Source organism: Gastrolobium bilobum, unplaced genomic scaffold (assembly GCF_033153095.1).
Source record: "Gastrolobium bilobum isolate Gb01-03AN ecotype WA unplaced genomic scaffold, APGP_CSIRO_Gbil_v1 utg47317, whole genome shotgun sequence".
Taxonomy (NCBI): domain Eukaryota; kingdom Viridiplantae; phylum Streptophyta; class Magnoliopsida; order Fabales; family Fabaceae; genus Gastrolobium; species Gastrolobium bilobum.
Window position 1 is genome coordinate 5,156 of NW_026898744.1, and position 25,760 is coordinate 30,915.

Here is a 25,760-nt window from a genome sequence, read left to right on the forward strand (position 1 = left end):
CAATAATCAAGATTGAGTGTAAGACTTCTAATTCTTACACACTGATATAAGAATATCTTGCCGCTTTTCTGTTAAACTAAACCATAACCATTTAAGTACGCGACAAATAAACTAACCAGACCATTTGATTTGGTCCAATTCTAACAATACTAGTTATCGGGTAATGGAAATTTTGCGTAAAAAAACTGTAAATTACTTATAACAATATCTGACTTTTCAAATGTTTTTTGTTCTATCAAAGTTTTTGACCAACAATTTGTTTGGATTTCATAATTTTATTATAATTTTAACTACGCATTATTTTCTATAGATTTTTATTTTTATTTTTATTTTAGTATTCTAATTTTATTCACTTTTTTCTAAATTATTTATTTTTATTATTTTTCAATGACAGAGAATATTACTGAAGGCCATGACCTATTTTCTTTCTAACTGGGGGAAATAAAAGGTGAAAGAAAAGAAAGAGCTTTCCATTTTCCTTCGTTTTCCCGAGAAAGTGGAACAAAACGGAGATTGGAAATCAGGAACGCAAAACAAGAAAATCCCGAAAACGCGATTAGGTCCACAAGTTGCATTCTCGCAATACCCAATTGCTCTGTATTTTCCATGATCTTTTCATTCTTCTATTTTTATAGATATTTACGAATCTCAATTTTCTCGTTCTGAATCCAAACCCGATTCGATTTCTGGCCAATACCCATTTGAATTAACGCAAAACACGACAATCTGAAAAGGGTTTGGGTTGTTGATTCGATAGATTGAGATGAAAATGGAAAGGTGGAAAGAGCAAAACAATGAGTATTACGATAATTTAATGTGTGATTATGATCGAGAGGTACCCAGTAGAGAGCGTAGTCCTCCATTGTCTTCATCTCCTTCTAGACTTGGCTACATCGAGCACCCTATTTCCAAATTGGACACCTTGGTTGGCATCGCAATCAAGTATGGTGTTGAGGTACAATTTTTTTTTTTTTCCAAAATCAATTTTTTATCTTTTTATCTTTATTTTTTTTAACGTTTCTTTCTGTTATGTACAAGCTGCATTTTGATTGTTTAGAAAGTGTTAGAATTTGTGTTATGGATGGTTTTTTTTTAGCACCCTTCTTCTTGGGAATTTGATGCTGATATACGGTGACGTTTGAGTCAAATCTTGTGGCACATTTGGGTGCAGCCTCTTTCTGATATGATGACCTTTTGAAATATTTTGGTTGTAACCACCATCTGTGTAGGAAATTCAGGAAAAAAGAGAGTAACAGGAACAGATATTAATATGGGTGAAAAGTCTTTTTTTTTTTTTTTTTTTGAAATGGTTATGATATTTTTTGTTTCCAATGTTTTTTGGTGTTTGATGAAGTGTTTACCCCTTAATGTTAACATCAATTGTTGGTTATTGCTCTCCTCCTCCTCCACTTTTGAAAGGAGGAAAACATTCGGCTGTATTATTAATTTATTACTGCTTAAGTTACCTTCTCTTTTCAATTTGAGTTACATAATGAAGTGTAATTTCTTCAGCTCTTTTTTCTTTGGGAAATTGTAGGTTGCGGACATCAAAAAGATGAATGGCCTTGTTACAGACCATCAGATGTTTGCGCTTAAAACTCTCCACATTCCACTACCGGGAAGGCACCCTCCATCTCCTTGTTTATCAAATGGTTCCAGTACTACAGGGTATGTTTATGTCTATTGCATTAAGGAAAAACACTAAATACAAGAAGCTAGGTGTTATCCTTTTTAGTTTTACTTATTGAAATATTTGAAAAAATATCTTGCATGAAACAAAGGGAGGGAGACTGGAAGGGGGAGAAAAAGAAAAAGAAAAAGAGGGGCGGGGGGTTTGGTTTGCTTACCTTAAATTGTAACTTTCTTTGGGAGTTTGATACTTTGAGTGATTTATGTTAAAATAGCTAGCTAAGTTCTTTATTGTGCTTGGTTAATTGCATATATTGGACATGCTTGTACAGACAAACAAGAATACGAAGTTGAAGGTGAGAATGTATCTAGAATGAAATTCTATGCTGTAATGTTTGAAAATAAATAAATACAATAAAGTAGTAGGTTTTTAGATTGTATTTACTGTCAGTGTAAAACTTTTTACACTATTATTAAACAAGACAGGGCCACATCATTGTAGAAATTTAAGTTTGTCGCTTGTAGTGAAGGCATTGTAACATTTTTAATGTAGTTGACTACATGTTGTTCACTAATAGTGTAATAATTTTAACACTGTTAATGGATCAAAATTAAATCCTTATTTTTCTTACAGCATTAGGTCAAATTCTTTTACTTTTAAATTTCTTGTAACCATAATTTCTACAAATTACAGTTTTTCCCTTATTATGTTCTATTATCATATGACCAAATTCTTCTATTACTTCATGTTATTTTCTTCCTTTAAGTATGATGCTATTCTTGAAAAATACTCATATCCATCATTTCCATACTCTGCTTCTCGATTATTACATTGGTTGACTTCTGTAATCTGTATTGCTCATTTTAAAGATATTGTCATTTTGTTAACTGTGAATTCACCAATCTGGTCTATATTTCTGCAGAGTTTAATTTGTAGTGATACAGTTGGGAAGTGTCAGGTTGTCATTTGTCCAACAGCCTTAATATCAGATTTAGGTTCAGAAAAAGCTCATTTTAAAGATTGTATAAAGTGTCTGTTTGGATCCTCTTATTTTTAGTTTCTCTTCTCCTTATAATTTAAAAGATAGGCCAAACAGATTTCGAGAAAAACTCTTATAATGAAAAAAAAAAAAAAAACTTTTTTTTTTTATAATGAAGAAAAAGTTAAAAGTCAAAAGCTTCTAGGAGGAGCTTTTTTTTAAGCTCTTAGTGCTTGTTTGGGTCCTCTTTTTTGAAGCTGGAAGCTACTTATAAGTATAAGTTAGGTCAAACAGGTTTTACGAAAATCTCTTATAATGAAAAATTCTTTTTTTTATAATGAAGAAAAAAGCTAAAAGCTAAAAGCTCCTAGGAGGACCTTTTTTTTTTAAGCTTATCTTCTTTTCTTGAATTGTGTGCTTTATTTTAAAATGAAGAGCTATAAAGATAGAGAGAGAAATAGTTTTCTTGAAATTGTGTTTTTAAGTAACTTTTAATCTAAATTTTTTATGTTATTACTAAATAGCTTTTAGCTTTTTTTTAAAGCTCTTTTTTTTAACTTTAGCTTATAAGTAGCTTCTAACTTAAAAAAAGATAGGATCAAAACAGGTTAGCAGCTTTTTTTGAATTGTGTGCTTTTTTTGAAATGAAGAGTCATAGAGATAGAGAGAGAGAGAGAGAGAGTTTTCTTGAAATGTGTGTTTTTAAGTAATTTTTAAGCTAAATTTTTTATGTAATCACCAAACAGCTTTTAACTTTGTTTTTAAGCTCTCTTTTTTATTTCAGCTTTAGCTTAAAAAAAGCTTCTAGCTTAAAAAAAGAAGGATCCCAACAAGCTCTAAAATGTGATGAAGCTATGTAAAATGAGGTGGTGGTGGTGGTAATGACTCTTAGGAAGGTGAAATGGTGCACACTACTTTCATGGACATTAATCTAGTACTGGGCTCTAATTGTCGCAGATATATTCCTCTGTTTCTTGAATGCTGCTTTAATGTTGTCTTCGTTCAATATTGCTGTTTAAGAATTGCATTCTAAAGTAATTATGCTGCATTTGGTATCTTCTAGGCCTTGTGATAACTATGTTGTAATCTGTCATTTGTATTAAATTCCTTACCATATAAATTGATACTGGTTAACCTATGAACATAAATCAGGCTTATTTGGAAATTTCAGAAGAATTTGTACTACAAGAAAATAGATTTACAATGTTCCCTATTTCTGTTTGTTTCAATACATAATTTCTTTTTAATATCTTTACTTCTGAGTGATTTCTTTCCTATATATTGTCCCTTCAGATATGGCAACTCTGATTACAGTCCACCTGATCATGCAAACCGTGAACTGCTTGGATCATTCCAGTCCCTGAGAATGAAGTCTTCAGAGTGGAAGGTCTCTCCAGCCATGAACTCATTACAGGGTTACTATGGACTTAAAGCGACCTCTGGTTCCTCAGAAAATGATTCATTCTCCACGAACTCACCTATGTCTGGTCGACCACTGACTCATCACCGGAAATCCAAGAGTTTGGTCAATGTAATTATGGAAGAGATTATGGAAAAGTTTGATATCGAACCAGCTGCAGAAACCAGGGAAGTTGACACCAATAAATGGAATGACAAACATTCCAGGAGGCGTCTGAAATCTGAAGCTGACTTTACCAAGATACCAGAGTTGGTTTTGAGGGAGGATAATAGCAGCAATGGTGTTCTTCCATCAAAAAAAGGAAAAGGCTTAGCTCTGAGACAGAAAGCAGTAACCCGAACTGCAGTGACAACTGATTCTGAATCAAGTGGTTTGAATCCTGTCCTAAATGGTATTATGGGGGATGCTTTTATAGCTGAAGGTTCATCTGGTGTGAGGAAATCATCAAGTACATCATGTTTACAAGAGCAGGATAACAATGGCTCCTCATCCATTTGGCCAACCTCAATGTGGAGTTTGAAACCAGACTTACAGGCCTTTTCAACTGCAGCCATTGCAAAACCAATCTTTGATAGCTTGCCTAAGCCAATAACTGGTCGAAAAAATAAAGCTGCAATTGATTAATATATATAGTAATTTATCAAAACAATTTTGATCCCTTTTTTCAGGCTGTGGAATCATTAGCCACTACACCAATGGGTAAATTGGAGGAAGTAAAACAAAGTAGAAGGGAAAAAATATCAAATATCACATTTTATTTCTCTCTGGATAGAGGCAATGTACTTATGCCAGAAAATACTTCAATTTATTTTTTTAACATAGTCTTGGCTGCCCAATGGCCATCTTAAGAATGTAGGACTGAAAAGGACCATCTTCCTCAACCTTAGCATTCACCTATTTTTTTGTATAGTCATAGTTATGCTTTTGTGAGATTGGGCACCTTGCAAGTGAATGTAATATTTTGAACAGATGTCTAGCTTGCTCCTATAGATATGTGTAGTATGATTACTTTGCAATTTGTCTTCTCATATGTTATTTTAGAAATTGGGTCACTTCATCATGTTCTTTCTAAATTTACATGGTGGCAGTAACCTTATGAATTAGTTTGGAAACATTATATTAGTGAGTACGTCTTAAGGGGTTTAGTAATAAATAAATGTTCATAGTCATAGTGTCAATAAACGTTACAACCAAAACAAACTTAAAATTTCTCACCTTAAATAAGGCTTTTGTCAATAAATAAAATGTTGAAAAATCGTTTAACTATAAGTGAATGAATTTGTAAATCCAAATTCATCATTGTGAATATTACCTATATGATTACAAAATATAAATACTAGTTATTCTTTTATTACTCAAGATACTTGTGTTACCCAATATAGCCTTAATATTAAATCCTTTGATGACTAACCAACTTGATAAAAAATTGTGTTGCAGAAAATTGATTAGTAAAATTTCACAAAAAATAAAAAAGTTGCAAAAATAAAAAATAACAAAATGGACAAACAAATAACCAACTCTCAAAATTGTGGAAGTATAATACTTGAGATCTCCAATTGAACAACTGTATATATAATATTTTACATGAGAGCAGCATTAGGGAGTTGTCTCGTGCGATGCATGGACACGCAATTTTTTTAAAACAATGTGTGTCGGACACGCTCCAACACATTCCGACATTTGTCTTATATACGGTCAATATTTTAAGACATGCGATCAATGTTCCGACACGTTTTCGACGCGCAGTCAACTTTTTCTGACACACGGTCAACGTTCCGACACATTTTTTTTTTAGAATTAAATTTATTAAATCCCTTTTTCCGATGATGAGCCAGAAAAGATAAGGGCATTAGTCTTATTCAGAATGTAGATAGAGGTTGTTTTGGTGGTATCCCATGTGGGGTTTATGTTGAATTTGAGGATTCTAGCATCAATGGTGGAGTTAGTATTTAATTTTTTGATTCTTGGCTTTGTTTTTGTTATTGGCTCAGTAATGGAGGGATTTTGTAAGGGAAAAGTGTGTCATTTTAAAAGATGTAAAGTTATGTCATTTTAAGTGAGAGAAAAAGACAGATAAAGGGAGAGAGAATGAACAAAAAAAATAAAGATGTGAGTCTCACCTCTTTGTGAGAGTGAAATGACATAAGTTGTGTCATTTAAAAGAACAAACACTTTTTCCATTTTGTAATGGTAGGTTTAATATTTTTATTATTATTTTATTAGTTTAAACTTTATATACAAGAAATTTTTATTGATTTAGTGTTTTATTTTATTGATCTAGTGTTTTATTTTATTTTTATATAATGGATTCGAGTATTGCAAGTAGTGGAATTATGTTACCAAAGTAGGCACTGGAACGGAAGCAGGACGAAATATATCTTGGAAATGCAATTTTTGTGGGAAGGATTTTAAAAGTTCGTATACTACAATAAGGGCTCATTTGTTAAAATTATCCAGTAAAGGATTGGAAAATGTTTACATGTTCAGACAAAAGACTTGCTAGAGATGGAGAATATAGAACCAGAAGCTAGTGAGAGATTAAAAAATAATGCACAAAAAAATGTACTTTTACCCCCTTCTAGTTTTTCCAAATATTCAAACTGAAAAAAAGAAGTGGAAATGAGGGTGGTAGTTCAACTAGGAATCCTCTTGAGAGGGCATTCAATGTTGAGGTGAGAGAAGAATTAAATCACTTAATTGTTAGGATGTTTTATTTAACGGTATTGATATTCAATTTAGCAAGGAACCCATATTTTCAAGCTGCCTTCACTTATGTCGCGAATCATAATAACGGAGGTTATTTGCCACCAAGAGATTGTTGTGTGCACCTATTCGAGCTTGGTGGAATGAGAAGGGTGTTAGCATTGTGAGTGGTGGATGAAGTGACTCACAAATGAGGCCACTTATTAATTTCAGCATCTAATGGTGAAGCTATGTTTTTTAAATTAGTTGATTGTTCAAGAGAGAAATAAGGATAGGCATTTTATTTTCAGGTTATTAACAAAAGTAATTCAAGAAGTTGGGTATGAAAAAGTGGTTCAAGTAATCGCAGATAATGCTGCAAATTGCAAGGGAATAGGACAACTTATTGAGCAAGAATTTTTGTCTATTACTTGGACACCATATGTTGTTCACACACTAAATTTAGTTGTGAAAAACATATGTGCTCCTAAAAATGTGGAGAATAATCAAATAGCATATAAGGAATGTGGTTGGATTTCTGAAATAGTTGGAGATGTTACTTCAATAAAAAACTTCATAGTGAATCATTCTAAAGACTTTCAATGTTTAATGAGCTTGTGGGATTGAAGTTACTTTCTATAGCTAAAACCCGTTTTACTTCCATAATTGAGATACTAAAGATATTCAAATTAATAAAAACTAGTCTCCAAAATATGGTAATCAGTGAAAATGGAGTATGTATAAATATGATAATCTGGGGAGGGCGAGATTTGTGAAACATAAGATATTGAATGATCTTTGGTGAGATTTAATTGATTACATACTTGCTTTCACTACTCCCATTTATAATATGATCAGGATTTGTGACACTGATAAACCTTATCTTCATTTGATTTATGATATGTGAGATGAGATTATTGAGAAAGTAAAGAAAGTTATATACTTTCATGAATTGAAGAGGATGAATAAGACCTCAACTTTTTATGAAGTGATGCATGGCATTCTTATGGATCGTTGGACTAAAAATTCAACTCTACCTCATTGTTTGGCACATGCTTTCAATCCCAAGTAAGCTTTTAAATATGAATGAATTCAATACTTATTTGATATAATCTGTTAATTGTTTTTCTTTTTTTCTTTTAAATACTATAGTGAACAATGACTTAATGAAGATTCTAGTCGAATTCCTCCACACAAGGATCAAGAGATTAATCAAGAAAGACAAGAATGTATAAAGAGATATTTTCCTAACTTGGAGGACTAAAATAAAATAAATTTGGAGTATGTGGACTTTGCTAATATGAGTGGGGGTTTTAGAGATTATGATGTCATCCAAAATCGATATTCTATGGAGCCCAAAGCTTGGTGGGTGCTTGTGCACCTATGCTTCAAAAGATAGCATTGTGACTCATTGCACAACTTCTTCTTCATCATGTGCTAAACGCAATTGGAGTACTTATTATTTTGTGCATTCTTCATCACCGTGTCGGACACGATCAAATTCGCATGTTGAAATAATCAACATGTCAGGAATGTTGACCGCGTCTCGGATACCGTGTCGAAATGTGTAGAGTGTTGGAAACCGACACTTCTGATTTTTTGAAGCGTACGTGCTACATTGAGTCCATGCCACCAAAGAACTAAGCACAATAAAAGTACAAAGGCTGAGTCTTATAATTCACGAAGAACTCCAATCATCCTACCCCTACCTTGCTCACACTGTTTACGTGATTTAGTCTCCAAGACTTCTTAAATTACATTACTTATTATAGCTACACAATAATACCTAAATACACCACACTTATCACATCTCTAATTTAGATAACTGTTATGGATCCACATGCAAGTTTGCGGGAGCCAAGGCCCCATTCAATATCAAACATTTCTTTAAAAAAAGACGAGTCCTCAGGTTTTACATTTAAAATTGCTACTCCCCGAGGAGACTATATCCCTCAAGCTTTCTCTAGTGGAATGGAGTAAAAAAAATCATATTCTCTAAACATAATGAAAGCAGATAATAACAATCTCCTATCTTCCCTCACAATGAGCTAGGATATAAAGCATCTGGCAAGTGACTGTAAATCACCAATCTTCAATAAATAATCATAGGGAGGGGGAAGACAGAATGCTGAATGCCATATATCAGAGAAGATTTATACATCTAATTACAAGACGTTCCTAGTTCAAGTTTCTTTTAGTTAGAATACAGAAAAACTAACTCTAACTGCAAGGAGATATACATGCATCAGCATTCAGCACAACAAAACAATCAAGACATTGCAATGTGCAATAAAATGTCAGCCTATCGCGAATAATTTACTAGATTTCTTGAAACCTTCATGAGAACTATCTTTACAATTATACATGCTCTTGCATAGAATGATAGAAATTTGAAGTCAGTAAAATACATAACTAAAAAAATTGTCCGTCCTCCATGTCAAATATTTACCTAAAAGATCTATAGTTTCGTATGTGATGGAAGTCTGACCTTATTCTTTGTTCAGTGACCGCATTGAAAATAAAAGTAATCACCGTCTCCACATCTTTGTTACGAAAAACCTGAAATAGTCAAGTTACTCAAGATTCCTCTTAAGCAATATAGAAAGGTTAACAGACAACTCATGCATTATTATGTCCATGCCAATTCTATCTGCAAGTACTTAATGGCTTATCGTAAAATAGCACAATTTCAAGCAATCTCCATGCAATTAAAATACTGGGGCTATGCCTTAATATAAAAGTAACTGAATAAAAACGGTGTGAAGAAGTACTAAAAGCAGCTCAATCTCCAATATTGTTGAATCTCAATCAAAAATCAAGGAAGAAAAAAGTACAAATAGCTACTTGAATTAGAAAAATAATCTTTGACATAAATCAGACATAAGAAAATGTTCAACATGTCTTTCGATATAAGTAAATTAGTAATAAGAGCTAAAGTATCTAAGACAGCTCAAGAAAAGTGCAAGTAATAACTAAAGTTGCAACAAATAAGGATGTCTCCAGTATTTTGTTAGAATATCCAAGAGGATTTCTTAGGATTAGTTTCCCTATTTCTTTATATTTCAAGATTTGTTTCCTTATTTTAGGATTCCCTTATTTAGTATATGTAAAGAACCAATTCACCTAAAAGCTTAAGCTATTAGATGAGGGCCTCTATAATGGTTTATATTATATACTTTAACACATCCTCTCACAAGAGAGCTCCATTGGGTTTAAAAGGTGGATGATGCATCAGGCCCAGCCTACCTGTGCTAAGAAATTCCACAAAGAAAATAGATAACATACATCAGTTGCCTGTTCTGGTAACATTAAAATTCAACTATCCTTGTGTCTCAAGAATGCTCTTCATGTTCTCCAACTTTCTACCAATCTCCTTTCTACTTATAAGCTTACAGATTTAAATTGCATTGTAACATTTTTCCCTACTCATTGTGTTTTTCAGGATCTCACCACGGGGAAGACGATTGGAGTTGATAAGGAACATGGTGAGTTGTATTATCTGGTTCAAGAATTTGCTGCAAAATGCACCAGGGATTAGATATTGATGGCTAGTCAATCTACTTTAGATTCTCTCATTTGGCTTCATCATGAGCGCTTGGGTCATCCTCCTTTTAGTTTACTTAAGTCTATGTTTCCATCTTTGTTTGTGTCACAATCTGTTGAGTCTTTTAATTGTGATGTTTGTCAGTTTGCAAAACATCATCGCATATCCTTTCCTTTGAGTGCAATAAAAAATGTTGAACCTTTTACTATTATTCATTCTGATGTTTGGGGACCTTCCAAGGTCCCTAATGTTTCTGGTGCTAAAGGGTTTGTCTCCTTTATTGATGATTATACTCGAATAACATGGATATTCTTGATGAAAAATAAGGCAGAAGTAACATAGTTGTTTATCCAATTTTATAATATGATTGAAACCCAGTTTGGTAAAAGTATCAAACGCTTGAGATCAGATAATGGTACAGAATATGTTAATCATCGTCTTTCCCAATTTATTAAAGACAAAGGAATGGTTCATGAACTCACACGTGAGAATACCCCTCAATAGAATGAGGTTGCTAAAAAAAAAAATTCGCCATTTGCTTGAAGTCACCAGAGCATCGTTGCTTCAGACATTTGTACCTAACTTTTACTAGGGAAAAGTTGTATTAACTACAGCCTATTTGATCAACCACTTACCTTCCAGAGTTCTTGGCCATGTAAGTCCTGTTGATCTCATGACCTCTTTTTTCCCTTCTGTTCCAATTATGCAGAATCTCTAGTCTCGTGTCTTTGTATGTGTTGCCTTCGTCCATGTCCATAAACAAAATCGGAGTAAATTAGAGCATAGAGCCCTTAAGTGTGTTTTCCTTAGTTATGCGCCCAACAAAAAAGGATACAAATATATTTACAAAAAAAAAAAAAAAAAAAGGATACAAATATTACCATCCTCCAAGTCGTAAATTCTTTGTGTTGTAAATAATTGTATTATAATTATTTATTTTTATTTATTTTTCATTCTAGAATATTCTTTGGGCTTAGCCCATTAGATCATTCAGTCTCTATAAATAAAGAGCTTTTTGTAATTACCAATTTTCACATAAACAATTTTCACATAATACAATCCTACTTTTCAAGTTGGTTTCAGAGATCTTGATCCTGAGGGATCTGCTTCCGTAACTGTCGCCTTTAGAGCGAAATTCTATTTGTTAGCCTCTCGCCGCCACCGGAAAATTTTTCCGTGGATCTTTTGGACCAAGAGGACCACTGTTTGACTCCGTTTTTCCAAATCTTTCAATCTACAGACGTTTCCAGTAGTGGGTGTTCAATCTCGTCATAAAAATCGGATCTTTTTGGACACTCGCGCGTCCTTTGATTAGATCTGATCTTGTTGTTGCTGTTCGGAACATTCAGAGGCTTCTACAACATCGTCTGGTTGTGCATTTGTGAGTTTTTTGCCGCAAGTTGCATATTTTTTTGCCTTTTTTGGTTCCTCTTTTTGCATATCTAATAATTTTGCTTCTGTCTGGACTTAAACTTGAAGTTGTTATGCTGTTTAAGCTCTCTGGATACTTTTTTTTTTTACTTCATTGATAACTACTCACTTCTTTTGGGTTGTTCTCTTTGATCTGTTTTATTTGTCCATAGGACATTGGTGCACCTATTGTAAGAGTGTTGGACACACAAGAGACATGTGTTTTCGCTTTCATGGAAAGTGTGATAATGTTACTCCATATGTGAATATTCGGCAAAGGGAGTTGGAGCAGCTTAAGGCCGCTATTGATACTTTGTGTACGCCGTCTGACAATTCTTTGATCTTATCTAGTAAGAACATATGTTCTACATCTCTTCTTGCTTCTTGCACTAATTTTAAAACCTCATGGATTTTGGATTCTGGTACAACTGATCCTATGACTTGTCTTGCTGAGTTTTTTCTTACTTATCATCCTACTATTGGTAGTCATACTATAGCCGTAGCCGATGGATCCCATAAATCAGTTATTGGTTCTGGTAACATTCAAATTCAACCTTCCTTGTTTCTTAAGAATATTTTTTATGTTCCTCAGTTTTCCACTAATCTTATCTCCACTCAAAAGCTTACAACTGATTTGAATTGTTTTATCACCTTTTTTCCTTCTCATTATGTTATTCAGGATCTTACCACAAGGACGACAATTGGAGTTGCTGAGGAGCAAAGTGAGTTGTATTATCTCCTTCCAGAACATGCTACAAACGATACCAAAAATCAGCTATTGATGAGACGTCATCCTTCTATGGCAGAGTCTATGATTTGGCTCCATCACAAGCGTCTGGGGCACCCACCATTTAGTCTATTGAAGTCAATGTTTCCTTCTTTGCTTCTAAATCAGTCAGTTAAGACCTTTCATTACAATGTTTGTGAATTTGCAAAACACCATCGAGTGTCATTTCCTTCTAGTGCTATCAAAAGCATTGAACGCTTTTCCCTGATTCATTATAATGTTTGGGGCCCTTCTTAAATGCAATATTTCAGGTGCAAAGTGGTTTGTTTCTTTTATTGACGATTGTACTCGGGTGACATGGATATTCTTGATGAAAGACAAGTCTGAAGTACCAGAGATATTTATCCAATTTTATCACATCCTCGAGACTCAGTTTGATAAGAATATTAAAAGATTAAGATCTGATAATGGTATTGAGTACGTCAACCAACGTCTGTCCCAATTCATTTCAGACAGAGGTATGATTCATTAGCTCACATATGTTAATACCCCTCAACAAAACGGGGTTGCTGAAAGAAAAAATCGTCACCTCCTTGAAGTCGCTAGAGAGCTACTGTTCCAAAATCGGTTCTTAGTTCTTATTGGGGAGAAGCCGTGTTAGTTGCAGCCTTTTTAATCAACCGCTTACCTTCACAGGTCCTTAATAATAACCGTCCTATTCATTCCATGACTTCCTTCTTTCCTTCTATTCCCATTTTGAAGAGTCTTCCACCACGAGTGTTTGGTTGTGTTATCTTTGTCCATATTCATAAACAACAACGCAGTAAGTTGGATCCTAAGGCTCTTAAGTGTGTCTTCCTTGGTTATGCCCCTGATAAAAAAGGCTAACGTATTATCATCCTCCGAGTCGAAAATCTTGTTTCTATGGATGTCACCTTTCATGAATTTGAGTCCTTTCCCCAAGGTCCTCATCTTCAGGTGGAGAGCAGTTCTTCAGAAGACTCATCCTTCCTTCTTTGAGTTTGGGTCGTCCTTGTCTACTTCTACACCTCTCCCTCCTGTGTTTACTCCTAATGTGTCAGAACCTTCAAGTACACCTGAGATATGGAAAATTTTAACATCTAAATTGGTTATCAAAGGAGGAAACAACCCATACTGCTTCATCAGTAACCTCAATCGTATGAATCACTGGTAAGTCCTGAATCCCTTATTTCTGAACATGATATTATTGTCTCTGATGACTTACCTGCTTTTGATAATTTACCCAGTGTCTCTGATGACTTACTCATTGCCTTAAGAAAAGGAAAAAGATCTTGCACCCAATACCCTTTCTCTCAATTTGTTTCTTTTACTAACCTTTCTATGCAGCACAAAAGCTATATGTCAGCACTGGATTCCATTTCCATCCCAAAATCAGTGCATGAAGCATTAAAAGATAAGAATTGGGTTCAAGCCATGCAAGAGGAGACAAATGACTTGGAGAAGAATAAAACATGGGAGGTTGTTGATAAATCCAATGGAAAGAAAGCAGTAGGGTGCAAATGCGTTTATGCCCTAAAGTACAATTCTGATGGTACTCTTGAGAGATATAAGGCTCGATTAGTTGCCAAGGGTTACACTCGGACCTACGGCTCATACTAGACCAGACCTAGCTTATGTTGTTAGTATTGTGAGTCAGTTCATGCATAATCCAAAAGAAAAACACATGCAAGAAGTAGAGAGAATTCTTCAGTACCTTAAAGCTACTCCTGGTAAAGGGATTGTTATACCGACGAGATGGCAATATTTCTGTTGATAAGAACCTTGGGATACACCACCCCAAAAGCTAGCTCAAAGGGTGGGAGTGCCTAAGGCCTTATAAACTCCACATTAGTTGCTCATACAACCAATGTAAGACTTATATATCTCAACACGCCCCCTCACACAAGAGCCCATTGGGCTTGAAGAGTGGATGATGCAACAGGCCCAGCCTACCTGTGCTAAGAAATTCCACAAGAGAAAGAGAGGGGCGGCGAGGTTTGAACCCGGGACACGAGGCTCTAATACCACTTGATAAGAACCTTGGGATAAAAAATAGATTATGTGCCATGTCAACAAGGGAAGCATACACGCTCTTCTTTTGCCAGTCGAGTCAATAAACGAGCTGATGCCCCTTTCTCTCTTGTTCATTCAGATATCTGGGGTCCAAGTCGTACCTTGTTTGTTTTAGTTTTTCGGTATTTCGTTACCTTTATTGATGATTTTTCCCATTGCACTTGGATCTATTTAATGAAAAACCGTTCTGAGTTATTTTCCATTTATAAAAACTTTTCTAATGAGATTCATACTCAACTTGGTGTTTCTATTTGTATTCTACGTAATGATAATGCTAAGGAATATGTTTCTATTGATTTTTCTAATTTCTTGGCCACACAAGGTACGTTACATCAAACTACTTGTCCTCACACTCCACAACAAAATGGGGTGGCTGAACGTAAAAACAGACATCTCATTGAAACTGCCCGTACCCTTCTTATTCATATGCAGGTTCCCCTTCACTTCTGGGCAGATGCTGTACTCATCTCTTGTTTTCTCATCAATTGCATGCTTTCATCTGTAACAATGACATTCCTCATAATCTATTGTTTCCAGATGCTCCTCTTTATCCTCTAACTCCACGTCTTTGGTTGTACTTGTTTTGTTCATGATCTCACTCCTAGTAAGGATAAGTTAACATCCAAAGCCTTTCAGTGTATCTTTCTTGGTTATTCTCGTATTCAAAAATGTTATCGTTGTTATTCTCCTGATCTTAAGCGTTATATTGTTTCTGCTGATGTCAGTTTCCTAGATCAACAACCCTTTCATTCTATCCCATCTCAGTTGTCACATGTTGATCAAGTTCTTCCTGTTCCTTTTCTTGAATTGTCTTTACCAGTTGCAGGTGACTCTCTCCCAGAGGACAGATCTCTTATCTCCATCCCTGCTGACCGCCCTTTTCTCACTTATCAGCGTCGTCAGAAAGTGCCTCCTACAGACTTGGCACTGGGTGACTCATCGTCTTCTCCAGTCATCTCTTCTCCTCCGGCTCCTTCACCAGAGGCTCTTCCTATTGCCCAAAGAAAAGGTATACGTACTACTCGTAACCCTTATCCTCTTTATACATTTTTAAGCTATGATCGTCTTCCTACTTCACATTACACCTTTGTTTCTAGTTTTTCTTTTGTTTCTATTCCTAAAACCACAGGTGAAGCACTTTCTCATCCAGGGTGGTGCCAAGCGATGCTTGATGAGATGACTGCTCTTCATTCCAATGGCACTTGGGATCTTGTTCCTGCTCCTTCAGGGAAGTCTATTGTTGGTTGTTGGTGGGTCTTCAATGTCAAGGTTGGACCTGATGGCCATATTGACCGTCTCAAGGCACGCTTAGTCGCCAAAGGTTTTACTCAGATATTCGGACTTGACTATGGTGCCATGTTCTCTCCTGTCGCTAAGATGGCGTCCGTCCGAATGTTTCTTGCCTTTGCTGCTGTTCGTCACTGGCCACTCCTTCAACTAGACATTAAAAATGCTTTTCTTCATGGTGATTTACAAGAAGAGGTTTCCATGGAGCAACCACCTGGGTTTGTTGCTCAGGGAGAGTCTGGAATGGTGTGCAGACTTCGTAAGTCCTTATATGGCCTCAAGCAGTCCCCTCGAGCTTGGTTAAGCCGTTTTAGTTCTGCTGTTCAGGCTTTTGGCTTAATCCGCAGTAAGGTCGATCACTCTGTGTTTTATAGTTTCACATCTCCTGACAAATGCATCTATCTGTTAGTCTATGTCGATGACATTATTCTCACTGGAAGTGATCAAGTTGGAATTCATCAGTTAACACAGTATTTGTTCAGTCAATTTCAAACAAAGGATCTTGATAAGAACCTTGGGATACACCACCCCAAAAGCTAGCTCAAAGGGTGAGAGTGACTAAAGCCTTATAAACTCCACATTAGTTGCTCATACAACCAATGTGAGACTTATATATCTTAACAATCTCTTTAGAAGTTTATACTGATGCCGATTATGCTGCATCCGTGACTGACCGTCGATCTACTACTAGTTATTGTATGTTCCTTTGTGGTAACTTAGTGACATGAAGGAATAAGAAACAGGATGTGGTTGCCAGGTCAAATGCAGAGGCTGAATTTCGAGCTATGGCTCAAAGTATTTGTGAATTATTGTGGTTGAAGATTATACTTGATGATCTCAAAATAAGATATGAAGGACCTATGAAGCTATTTTGTGATAATAAGTAAGCCATTTGTATAGCTCATAATCCAGTTCAACATGATAGGACTAAGCATATTGAGGTCGACCGTCATTTCATCAAAGAGAAACAGGATAGCGGGTTGATCGCCACTCCGTATATTCTTTCTGAGCGTCAATTAGCTGATATTCTGACGAAGGCACTTCCCTCAAATAAATTTCAAGAGCTTACTAGCAAGCTGTGAATGATAAATATTTATTCCTCAGCTTGAGAAGGAGTGTTGTAAATAATTATATTGTAATTATTTATTTTTATTTATTTTTCATTATAGAATATTCTTTGGGCTTAGCCCATTAGATTATTCAATCTCTGTAAATAAATCCTACTTTTCATGAATGTAAGCTTTCTAGTAGGGATGTCAGCTTTCATGAATCTGAGTCCTATTTTCAACACCCTCAGGTTTAGGGGGAGAACAGTATAGAACAGTGTTATTAAACCCGGACCGGCCCAGCCGGTTGGCTCAGAAACCTGCCCATCAACCGGTCCGGTTACAGTATTAGACCGCTTAAGTAGTCAACCCGGTATTGACCGGGTGACCCAGTGATAAACCGCGGTTGAACCGGTAAACCGGTTTTCTACTTAAACCGGTTTTTTTAAAATTAGTCACAAAATATTTTTTGCACCAGCTAGGATTCGAACCCAACATATTGGAGTGAGGAGCGCCTTTTCATACCACTAGGCCACCATCACTGGTTGAATAAAACTCACCATTTAATATATTTATTATTAACTATTAAGTTAAGAGAATTATTTCAAAAATTGCATCTGATGGGATTCAAACCCCTTCCATTGAGGTTATATAACATAGCAAATACCACTAAACTACATCAGATTATTGTTTGGATGGCACCATTTAAGATATTTATTATATAATTCAGTAAAAAATATAAATTTATATATATATATCCGGTTCATGCGGTTCAACCAGTGACCCACCGGTTGAACCATTGACCCAGTGACCCGGTACCTCGGCCGGGTCAATGACCGGTCCGGTTCTAATAACATTGGTATAGAAGCTTCATCAATTTTTTTTTAGTTTGAGTCTCCCTTTTTGTTACCTACATCTCTTACCCAAATTGAGAAGGAAGACTTAGTTGTTAAGGGTGAAAATTCATCTGATTCCTCATATGACATGCCTCCTATCAATCGACAGAAAATATGCAAAATTGGGACACCTGAACTAGTATATCAAAGAAAGAAACAACTCATATTGCTCCACCAGCAATTGCAATCGTCTAAACCGTTGGTAAGTACTGAATACACTACTTCTTTTGTTCCTGAGCCTGATATTAATTCTGATGACTTACGCATTGCTGTAAGGAAAAGGAAAAGGTCTTGTACCCAACACACTATTCTCATTTTGTCTCCTCTAAGAATCTCTCTATGCAGCATAGAAGTTTTATTACAACCCTTGACTCCATTTCAATCCCGCAATCAGTACATGAAGCAATAAAGGATTATAATTGGGTTCAAGCCATGCATGACGAGATGAATGTATTGGAGAAGAATAATACATGGGAAGTTTTTGACAGGCCAAATGGAAAATGGGCAATAGGGTGCAGATGGGTGTATACATATAATTCTGATGGGACTCTTGAGAGGTATAAGGTACACACAGACCTATGGCATTGATTACGAAGAAACATTTGCTCCAGAGGCCAAAATGAACACTGTAAGAGTTTTATTGTCTCTTGCTGCTCACTTTTATTGGGATTTGAAACAACTTGATGTGAAAAATAATGGCAAATTAGAAGAGGAGGTTTTCATGGAGATCCCACTAAGATTTAGCTCTACAAATGGAGATAATAAAGTTTGCAGTTGAAGAAGGCGTTATATGGCTTGAAGCAATCCCTGCGTGCTTGGTTTGGAAGATTTACAAAGTTATACTTTCATTAGGATACAAGCAAAGTCAAGGAGATCATACATTTTTCTTTAAACATTCTCAGGAAGATAAGACCATTATCCTTCTAGTTATATTGATGAAATGATTATAACAGGGGATGATATAGGTGAGAAATGTGCTCTGAAAAAAAGACTGACTACTGAATTTAAAGTTAAAGATCTTGGAAACCTGAGATATTTTCTTGGGATAGAAGTTGCTCATTCAAAACAAGACATTTTTATTTGTCAATGAAAGTATGTTCTTGACCTCCTTAAAGAAGGAGGAAAACTTGGGTGTAAACCTTCCAGTACTCCGATTGAGCAGAACCACAGACTAGGAAGTGAAAATGAGAGCCCTCCAGTTGACAAAGGACAGTATCAATGAATAGTGGGAAGATTGATATATCTAGCTCATACTAGACCTGGTCTAGCTTATGCAGTTAGTATTGTTAGTCAATTCATGCATGATCCGAGGGAGAAACACTTGCGAGCTGTGGACATGATTCTCCAATACCTGAAAGGCACACCAGGCATAGGACTATTGTTCCAGAGAGGAGAAAACCTATCCTTAGAAGTTTATACAGACACCGATTATGCTGGATCTGTGACTGACCGATGGTCTACTTCGGGCTATTGTTTGTTTCTCTGTGGAAAACTAATAACATGGAGAAGTAAAAAGGAAAATGCAGTTACTAAATCAAGTGCAGAAGTAGAATTTCGAGCCATGGCTCAAGATATCTATGAGTTATTGTGACTGAAAATCATTCTCGATGATCTCAAGGTGAGATATGAAGGATCTATGAAGTTACTTTGTGATAACCAGTTAGCTATCTATATAGCCCACAATCCAGTTCAACACGATCGAACAAAACATATTGAGATTGATTGCCACTTCATTAAACAGAAACTAGACAATGGACTGATCACTACTCCATATATTCCTTCTGGTTGTCAATTGGCTGATGTCTTAACTAAAGGTCTTCCTAATGATAGATTTCAAGAACTTACTAACAAGCTGGGAATGATAAATATCTATTTCTCAGCTTGAGGGGGAGTATTGTAAATATTAGATTTATTTATCTGATTATTATTTTTGTATCACTATTTTGTAATAATTAGAATACTCTAGAAGGTTATTTGGGCTTACCCATTAGGTCTTTTTAGTCTTTTTAAATAGAGAATTCTTGTACAATTATTATACAATTCAGTATTATACAATTCACTATTATACAACTCAATTATTGTTCATCGAAGATAGCATTTCCATGGAGGGCAGGAGGAGAAAGAGGTACTGTGTATGAAAAATAACTAAATTTTCACATGGAGCAAGGACTTAACAGTGTGAAAAGAACTTCCAGTAAATCAAAGTTAACACCCTGCCGTCAGTTGCCCAATTATTTTTATTTTCCGATCAAACATGGCCAAAAGATTAGTATCACGGAGAAGAACTCCACAACTGACTCCAGATATACAATAGGCAGTGAAATCACTAAAACATGCTATTTTTTCCGAAAATGCAAAACACAAGAAAGAATCAAAGAAAACAAAATTGAAGTAGAAATTAAAGGCTAGATAGTAAATTAACATTCAATTATCGTGGTTAAAACTGAGTGCATGGAACTGATTTCTATATGTAGATCTTATGTAATAATTACAAGGGATGGGAAACAGATAAACTAACCAAGTCAGTAACAAGGGCCTAAACTGGGAAGCAAATTCTCTTGGGATACATTCTCAGGAAAAATTACAATATACACAGTCCTGCCAAAGGCCTCCACAAGTTTTCAAAATTTTCTTTGGGGGTAGTTGTACATACTACACAAGTGAATCTAACTTCAAGCCACACAATGTAGCCTTTATTGTTGATCCACCAGCAACAGCACTGAAATTAAACAGGCAGTCATAATTCAATATTGCGAGAGAACCTTGACATACAAATTTTCTTTAGAATAAAAATTAACACAGGCATTATACCAAAAGATTTGACAAAATCACACTACAAGTATAACAACCTAAAATCTTTTATTATAAAAGAAATTAAGTACATGCATAGGCAGGTATAATCATCATTCATTCAAAATTAATTTCCTCTCAACATAAACAATTAAGTTATGTATTCCTATCAAATAAGCCACAGATAATGAATATGTCATGAAACAACTATCCCAAAAGGTAAAGCTTTAAAGTAAAGACATATGAATGGTACCTCGCCATACAAAATTCCTTTGGGCTTGAGGCATGGAAAATGCAAAACCTCAAGCCCATTTACCTTGTGCTGAAATTTAACTTGTTATTAGAAAAACAAGGGAAGCAAGGGTTGAACTCTAGACCACTTAGTGAACCAACCATCCCGAAAGCTCAAGCTATTACATAGACACGTAAATAGTTCTATATTAACATCAATAAAAATTATCTTACCCAGCAATTTTGCATATTAATTTGAAAAAAATTCCATCAACATCAAGTAGGCCTCCAACAATTAAGTGCAGGAATGTCTGGTCTACAGGGGGGCAACATCTGAGGAACACCATGTCCTGAAGAAGAAAATGATGATCTTGATCGGTAAATATAGTTTCTTAACAAGTGGAAGCTAAGGGGGAAACTGAGAACTGAGAAAAAGCAAAGAAGTGAAGAAAAGCAAAAACTACCTGACATTGGAGGAGCAAGTATGTTAACAGGGTTTGCATGCAGAAAACCTGCATTGCTTATTGGTGGTCTTTCAAGAGGTGGCCGGAAATATCCTGTCATCACCGTCATTACAACAATATTTTTGGACATTCAGATTTACCTCACAAACAACACGAAATACCACTAACAACAAGGTGATTACTAAGAGCTTTGATATTTCACAAAATAGTAAAATAAAAAATTATGTAGATGGATGAAAGCCTTCATAAAAAGCTAACGACAAGCTTCAGGAATAAGAGATATATGTATAATAAACAGCATAAAACATCAATCATATTTTACTGCAATAAACATATGGAATGGTAAGCTAAACAGATTCACATACCTTCCTGCCTAAAGGATGGACCAGGGCATGAAGGATTTCCCCCTCGCCATAAACCCTGTTGATTGTTTGTTATAAATTCATTTGATGACATCCTCCATTGTTCATTAGCAACAAATGGCCTCTGGCCATCTGGAAGGGATGGCAATGAGAAGGGAGGATGGAAAGAATGTGGACGATGCTGCTGAACTGTAGGCTTTGGATATGAATACTGATTGGGTGGATTTTGGGGTGGGGCAGGATGCATGTGTCTTGGAGCAAATGGAGGGTTGCCCTGCTGAAATTGCTGGTTAGATTGGGGAACTTGAGAATTTAGATACATATCATTCTGTCCATATTCTAACGGCCTTGGAGGGTTAAAACCAGAAGGTTCCTGAGAGCTGCAGCCTGCCATTGGAGGAAAGCAAGGAGATGGCTGTGACAATATATCATTTTTGACAACTGCACTATTGTGATCTCCATTAAAAGAATTTCCAGCCATTTGAACTATTTGGTTCCCCTGTATAGACGACTCCATTTGTCAAAACCAGCAATATAACAAATCTAAAACAAACCAGTGACATTCAAAAGCAACATCTTACACTAGTTGTGCCACTATAGTCATGAGGTACAATCTGTGGATACCCAGACAGCGGTGATGACTGATGTGATGATTGAGGTGGCACTAGTGCCTGGGAGAAAAGTGAAGGCTGAGCTGGTCGAGATGATTGAGAAATCAATGATGGTGGAGGGCCTGGGGGTGGCAAAGGAAGAGGTGGGGGTTGCAACACTAGGGGAGGTGGGGCTGGGGGAGGAGATGGAGATAAAAGAGGAGGTAGTGGTGGAGGTGAAGAAGGCAAAGGTGGGGGAGGAGGGGGTGAATCTAGTGGCAATGGAGGAGAACCCTCAAGAATACCAGGTATTTCTGCAGAAATGTTCGAAGCTGGAGCCAAAATCATATCTGAGCCCCGAAGTTGAAAATCCACTTCAGAAGAACTGTTCAAAAGTACAGGCTTTTCATCCTTTGGGTGACCTGAAACATCTTCCATTTCCAGCTCACCATCCACATCCTCCAAGATACAATGGCGCTTGTCATTTGGGGTAACTGTAGAAGTTTCTGAATCCACAAGAGTGTGATTGGTATCTGCTGGAGATGCATTACTAGGAAAATCATCTTCATCTTCTTCAAACACATGAGAAGATAAAAAGCCAGGCAGCTGAAATGTAGCATTACTGATACACAAAATCCAGATATATAGCATGAATCAGATTCAGAAAAAGACTTTGGAAACAGGTAAAAAAGGCAATAGAATAGAAAACAACAATTAGACAGTTGTTCTTCATAAAATGAACAGTAAATCTTCATTTTCACGCTAAAAAAAATTGGAAAATGCAACCCAGCACAACAATGAAAAATAATTTCCATCTACAATTTCTTTTTCCCTACAATATGACTGAATCATAGTCCCACTTAACATGCACACATGTGCATGTCAATCTTTGATGTTATTTATTTTCTCCCATTTTATTTTTTAAAATATTTCATTAAACTTAATTCTAAAGAGGAACCAAACGTACGTAACATGAGAGTGTAATATGTTAACTTATGTCAAAAAGTCAGAAGCACATGTTTTCCGGTGCTCTTTTTGCGAAAATAGGGTTTCCAAGGAGGGTAGTCTCCTTTCTATACTAACCAGTAACCACTCTCCATTAAACCTTGACTAACAAGGGTAAAGGAAAGGGCAGTCCTTGTGCGCAACATTAGCTTGCATATCTGCAAAGAGGTTGTTTCTCGGATTCAAACCTATAACCTCTCAGTCACAAAGGATAAGTTTTACTACTGCCCCAGACTCACCCTCTTAGTCTCCTTTCTATAGTAGTATAGATTTAAGAAGAAATCAACTTTTATTTCCCACGTTTTCATTTTAAGAGAGGAACTATACAAATACTTATATTAGATCATTAAGAGATACAAGTGACCAATTCATAAGAGCCATGTCATTAGTTTAGGAATCCATCTTCCTATATGTTCTCCATCAATTTTCCCATTCTCTTCAAGTTCCAATATGCAAAAGCAATGAAAAGCAGGTCACATAGTATTTGCCAGAAGCTTCAAAATGGTAGAAATTGCAACAATGCAGGCACTTAAATATGAAAATAATATGTTGTGTATTAATCTGATACAAAGAGTTACAATATATAGAGACCCTAATGGGCTTAAGTAAGAAGCTCAGAACTACTCTAAAAGAATATTTAAAGATAGGAAGTAATCTAATCATATCTAATCATATCTTAATCATATCTATTCCAACACTCCCCCTCAAGCTGGTGCGTATATATTGTGAGCACCAAGCTTGCTACAAATATATTCAAGCCGAGGACCTCTAAGAGCTTTAGTGAAGACATCCGCTAGTTGATCATTAGAGTTGACAAAAACTGTCTTGAATTCTCCTGACTGAATCCTTTCTCGAATGAAGTGACAATCAATCTCTATATGTTTGGTTCTCTCATGAAATACAGAATTAGAAGATATATGTAGTGCAGCTTGATTATCACAAATGAGTGTCATGGGTTGTTTTTGTTCACAAAGATGAAGTTCCTGAATCAACTGCTTTAACCAGATTAACTCACATGTAGTAATTTCCATTGCACGATACTTCTGCACTAGATCGAGCAACAACAGGCTGTTTCTTGCTCTTCCAAGAAATTAAGTTTCCTCCAAAGAAGACACAATAGCCAGAAGTAGAGTGCTTGTCTGAAGGTGATCCTGCCCAACCAGCATCTGAATAACCACAAATTTCTGTATTTCCCTGATCTGAATACAACAAACCTTTTCCTGGTGCTCCTTTGATGTACCGGAGGATCCTCACAGCAGCATCCCAATGAGAATCACAAGGGGAATCAAAGAACTGACTAGCCGTACTAACGGCGAATGAAATGTCTGGCCTATTCACAGTAAGATAATTGAGCTTCCCAATTAACCTCTGATAATGACCTGGATCAGATAACGGCTCCCCATGTCCGATAAATAACTTGACATTGGGATCCATGGGTGTATCAATTGGTTTACACCCTAAAATACCAGTCTCTTCTAGGATATCCAAGGAATACTTCCTTTGACAGATAGGAATGCCCTGTCTAGATTGTGCTACCTCAATTCCCAAGAAGTAACGCAGCTTCCCGAGGTCCTTTGTTTGAAATTGACTGAATAAATACTGTTTTAACTGACGAATTCCAGCTTGATCACTCCCGGTGAGAATGAAGTCATCAACATAGACTAACAAATAGATGCACTTATCAGGAGATGTGATCCTATAAAATACAGAATTGTCAACTTTACTGCGAATTAAACCAAACGCCTGAACAGCAAAACTGGAGCGACTGAACCATGCACGAGGAGACTGCTTAAGACCATATAAGGATTTGCGAAGACGACACACCTTCCTAAACTCCCCCTGAGCAACAAAACCAGGTGGTTGCTCCATATAAACTTCTTGTAAATCACCATGAAGAAAGGTATTTTTGATGTCAAGTTGAAGGAGTGGCCAGTGACGAACAGCAGCAAAAGCAAGAAATAGGCGAACTGACGCCATCTTAGCGATTGGAGAGAATGTATCGCTATAATCAAGGCTGACGATTTGAGTAAAACCCTTTGCAATTAGGCGTGCCTTGAGTCGATCAACATGACCATCAGGTCCAACTTTCACAGTAAAAACCCAGCGACAACCAACTATAGACTTCTCTGGAGGAGCAGAAACAAGGTCCCAAGTGCCATTGGAATGAAGTGCAGTCATCTCATCAAGCATCGCTTGGCACCACCCTGGATGGGAAAGTGCTTCACCTGTGGTCTTAGGAATAGAAACAGAAGAAAGACTAGAAACAAAGGTGAAATGAGGTGAAGAAAGACGGTCATAGCTCAAAAAGGTATAAAGAGGATAAGGGTTACGAGTAGTACGTGTACCTTTTCTTTGAGCAATGGGAAGAGCCTCTGGTGAAGGAGCCGGAGGGGAAGAATCAACAGCAGTGGGTGATGAGTCAGCAAGAGTCGAGTCGACAGGAGGCACAGTTTTGCGACGCTGATAGGTGAGAAGTGGACGGTCCTCAGGTATAGAAGCAATAGGTAGCTCATCTGGAATAGAAGCACCTGCAGCTGGCAAAGACAAGTCAAGAGAAGGAACAGGAAGAACATGATCAACCTGTGACAATTGAGATGGGATAG

At 36.2% G+C, this 25,760-nt stretch overlaps 2 protein-coding genes across 2 annotated transcripts in view; one reads left to right on the forward strand and one right to left on the reverse strand.

Moving 5' to 3' along the window:
- Window positions 1-469: 469 nt before the first annotated feature.
- LOC133283784 (uncharacterized) lies at window positions 470-5,001 on the forward strand. The gene is made up of 3 exons (XM_061480696.1): window positions 470-955; window positions 1,538-1,668; window positions 3,903-5,001. Exons 1-3 carry the CDS (start codon window positions 764-766, stop codon window positions 4,651-4,653), a joined length of 1,074 nt encoding a protein of 357 aa, XP_061336680.1. The 5' UTR covers window positions 470-763; the 3' UTR covers window positions 4,654-5,001.
- Window positions 5,002-9,134: 4,133 nt separating this feature from the next.
- The window catches only part of LOC133283783 (ENHANCER OF AG-4 protein 2-like), a 33,571-nt gene continuing 16,945 nt past the window's right edge, over window positions 9,135-25,760 (reverse strand). The window contains exons 8-13 of the mRNA XM_061480695.1: window positions 22,144-22,774; window positions 21,566-22,061; window positions 21,201-21,293; window positions 20,971-21,086; window positions 20,234-20,434; window positions 9,135-9,270 (exon numbers count right to left, since the gene is read on the reverse strand). Coding sequence (XP_061336679.1) covers window positions 21,013-21,086; window positions 21,201-21,293; window positions 21,566-22,061; window positions 22,144-22,774 — 1,294 coding nt within the window. The 3' untranslated portion in view covers window positions 9,135-9,270; window positions 20,234-20,434; window positions 20,971-21,012. The remainder of the gene's footprint in view (window positions 9,271-20,233; window positions 20,435-20,970; window positions 21,087-21,200; window positions 21,294-21,565; window positions 22,062-22,143; window positions 22,775-25,760) is intronic.

Bases quoted from the DNA above. Each gene is read 5' to 3' on its own strand.
- LOC133283784 (XM_061480696.1), top strand. From the start codon at position 764: ATGAAAATGGAAAGGTGGAAAGAGCAAAACAATGAGTATTACGATAAT. The intron at 956-1,537 runs GTACAATTTTTT...GGGAAATTGTAG, and splicing joins CAATCAAGTATGGTGTTGAG to GTTGCGGACATCAAAAAGAT. The intron at 1,669-3,902 runs GTATGTTTATGT...TTGTCCCTTCAG, and splicing joins AATGGTTCCAGTACTACAGG to ATATGGCAACTCTGATTACA.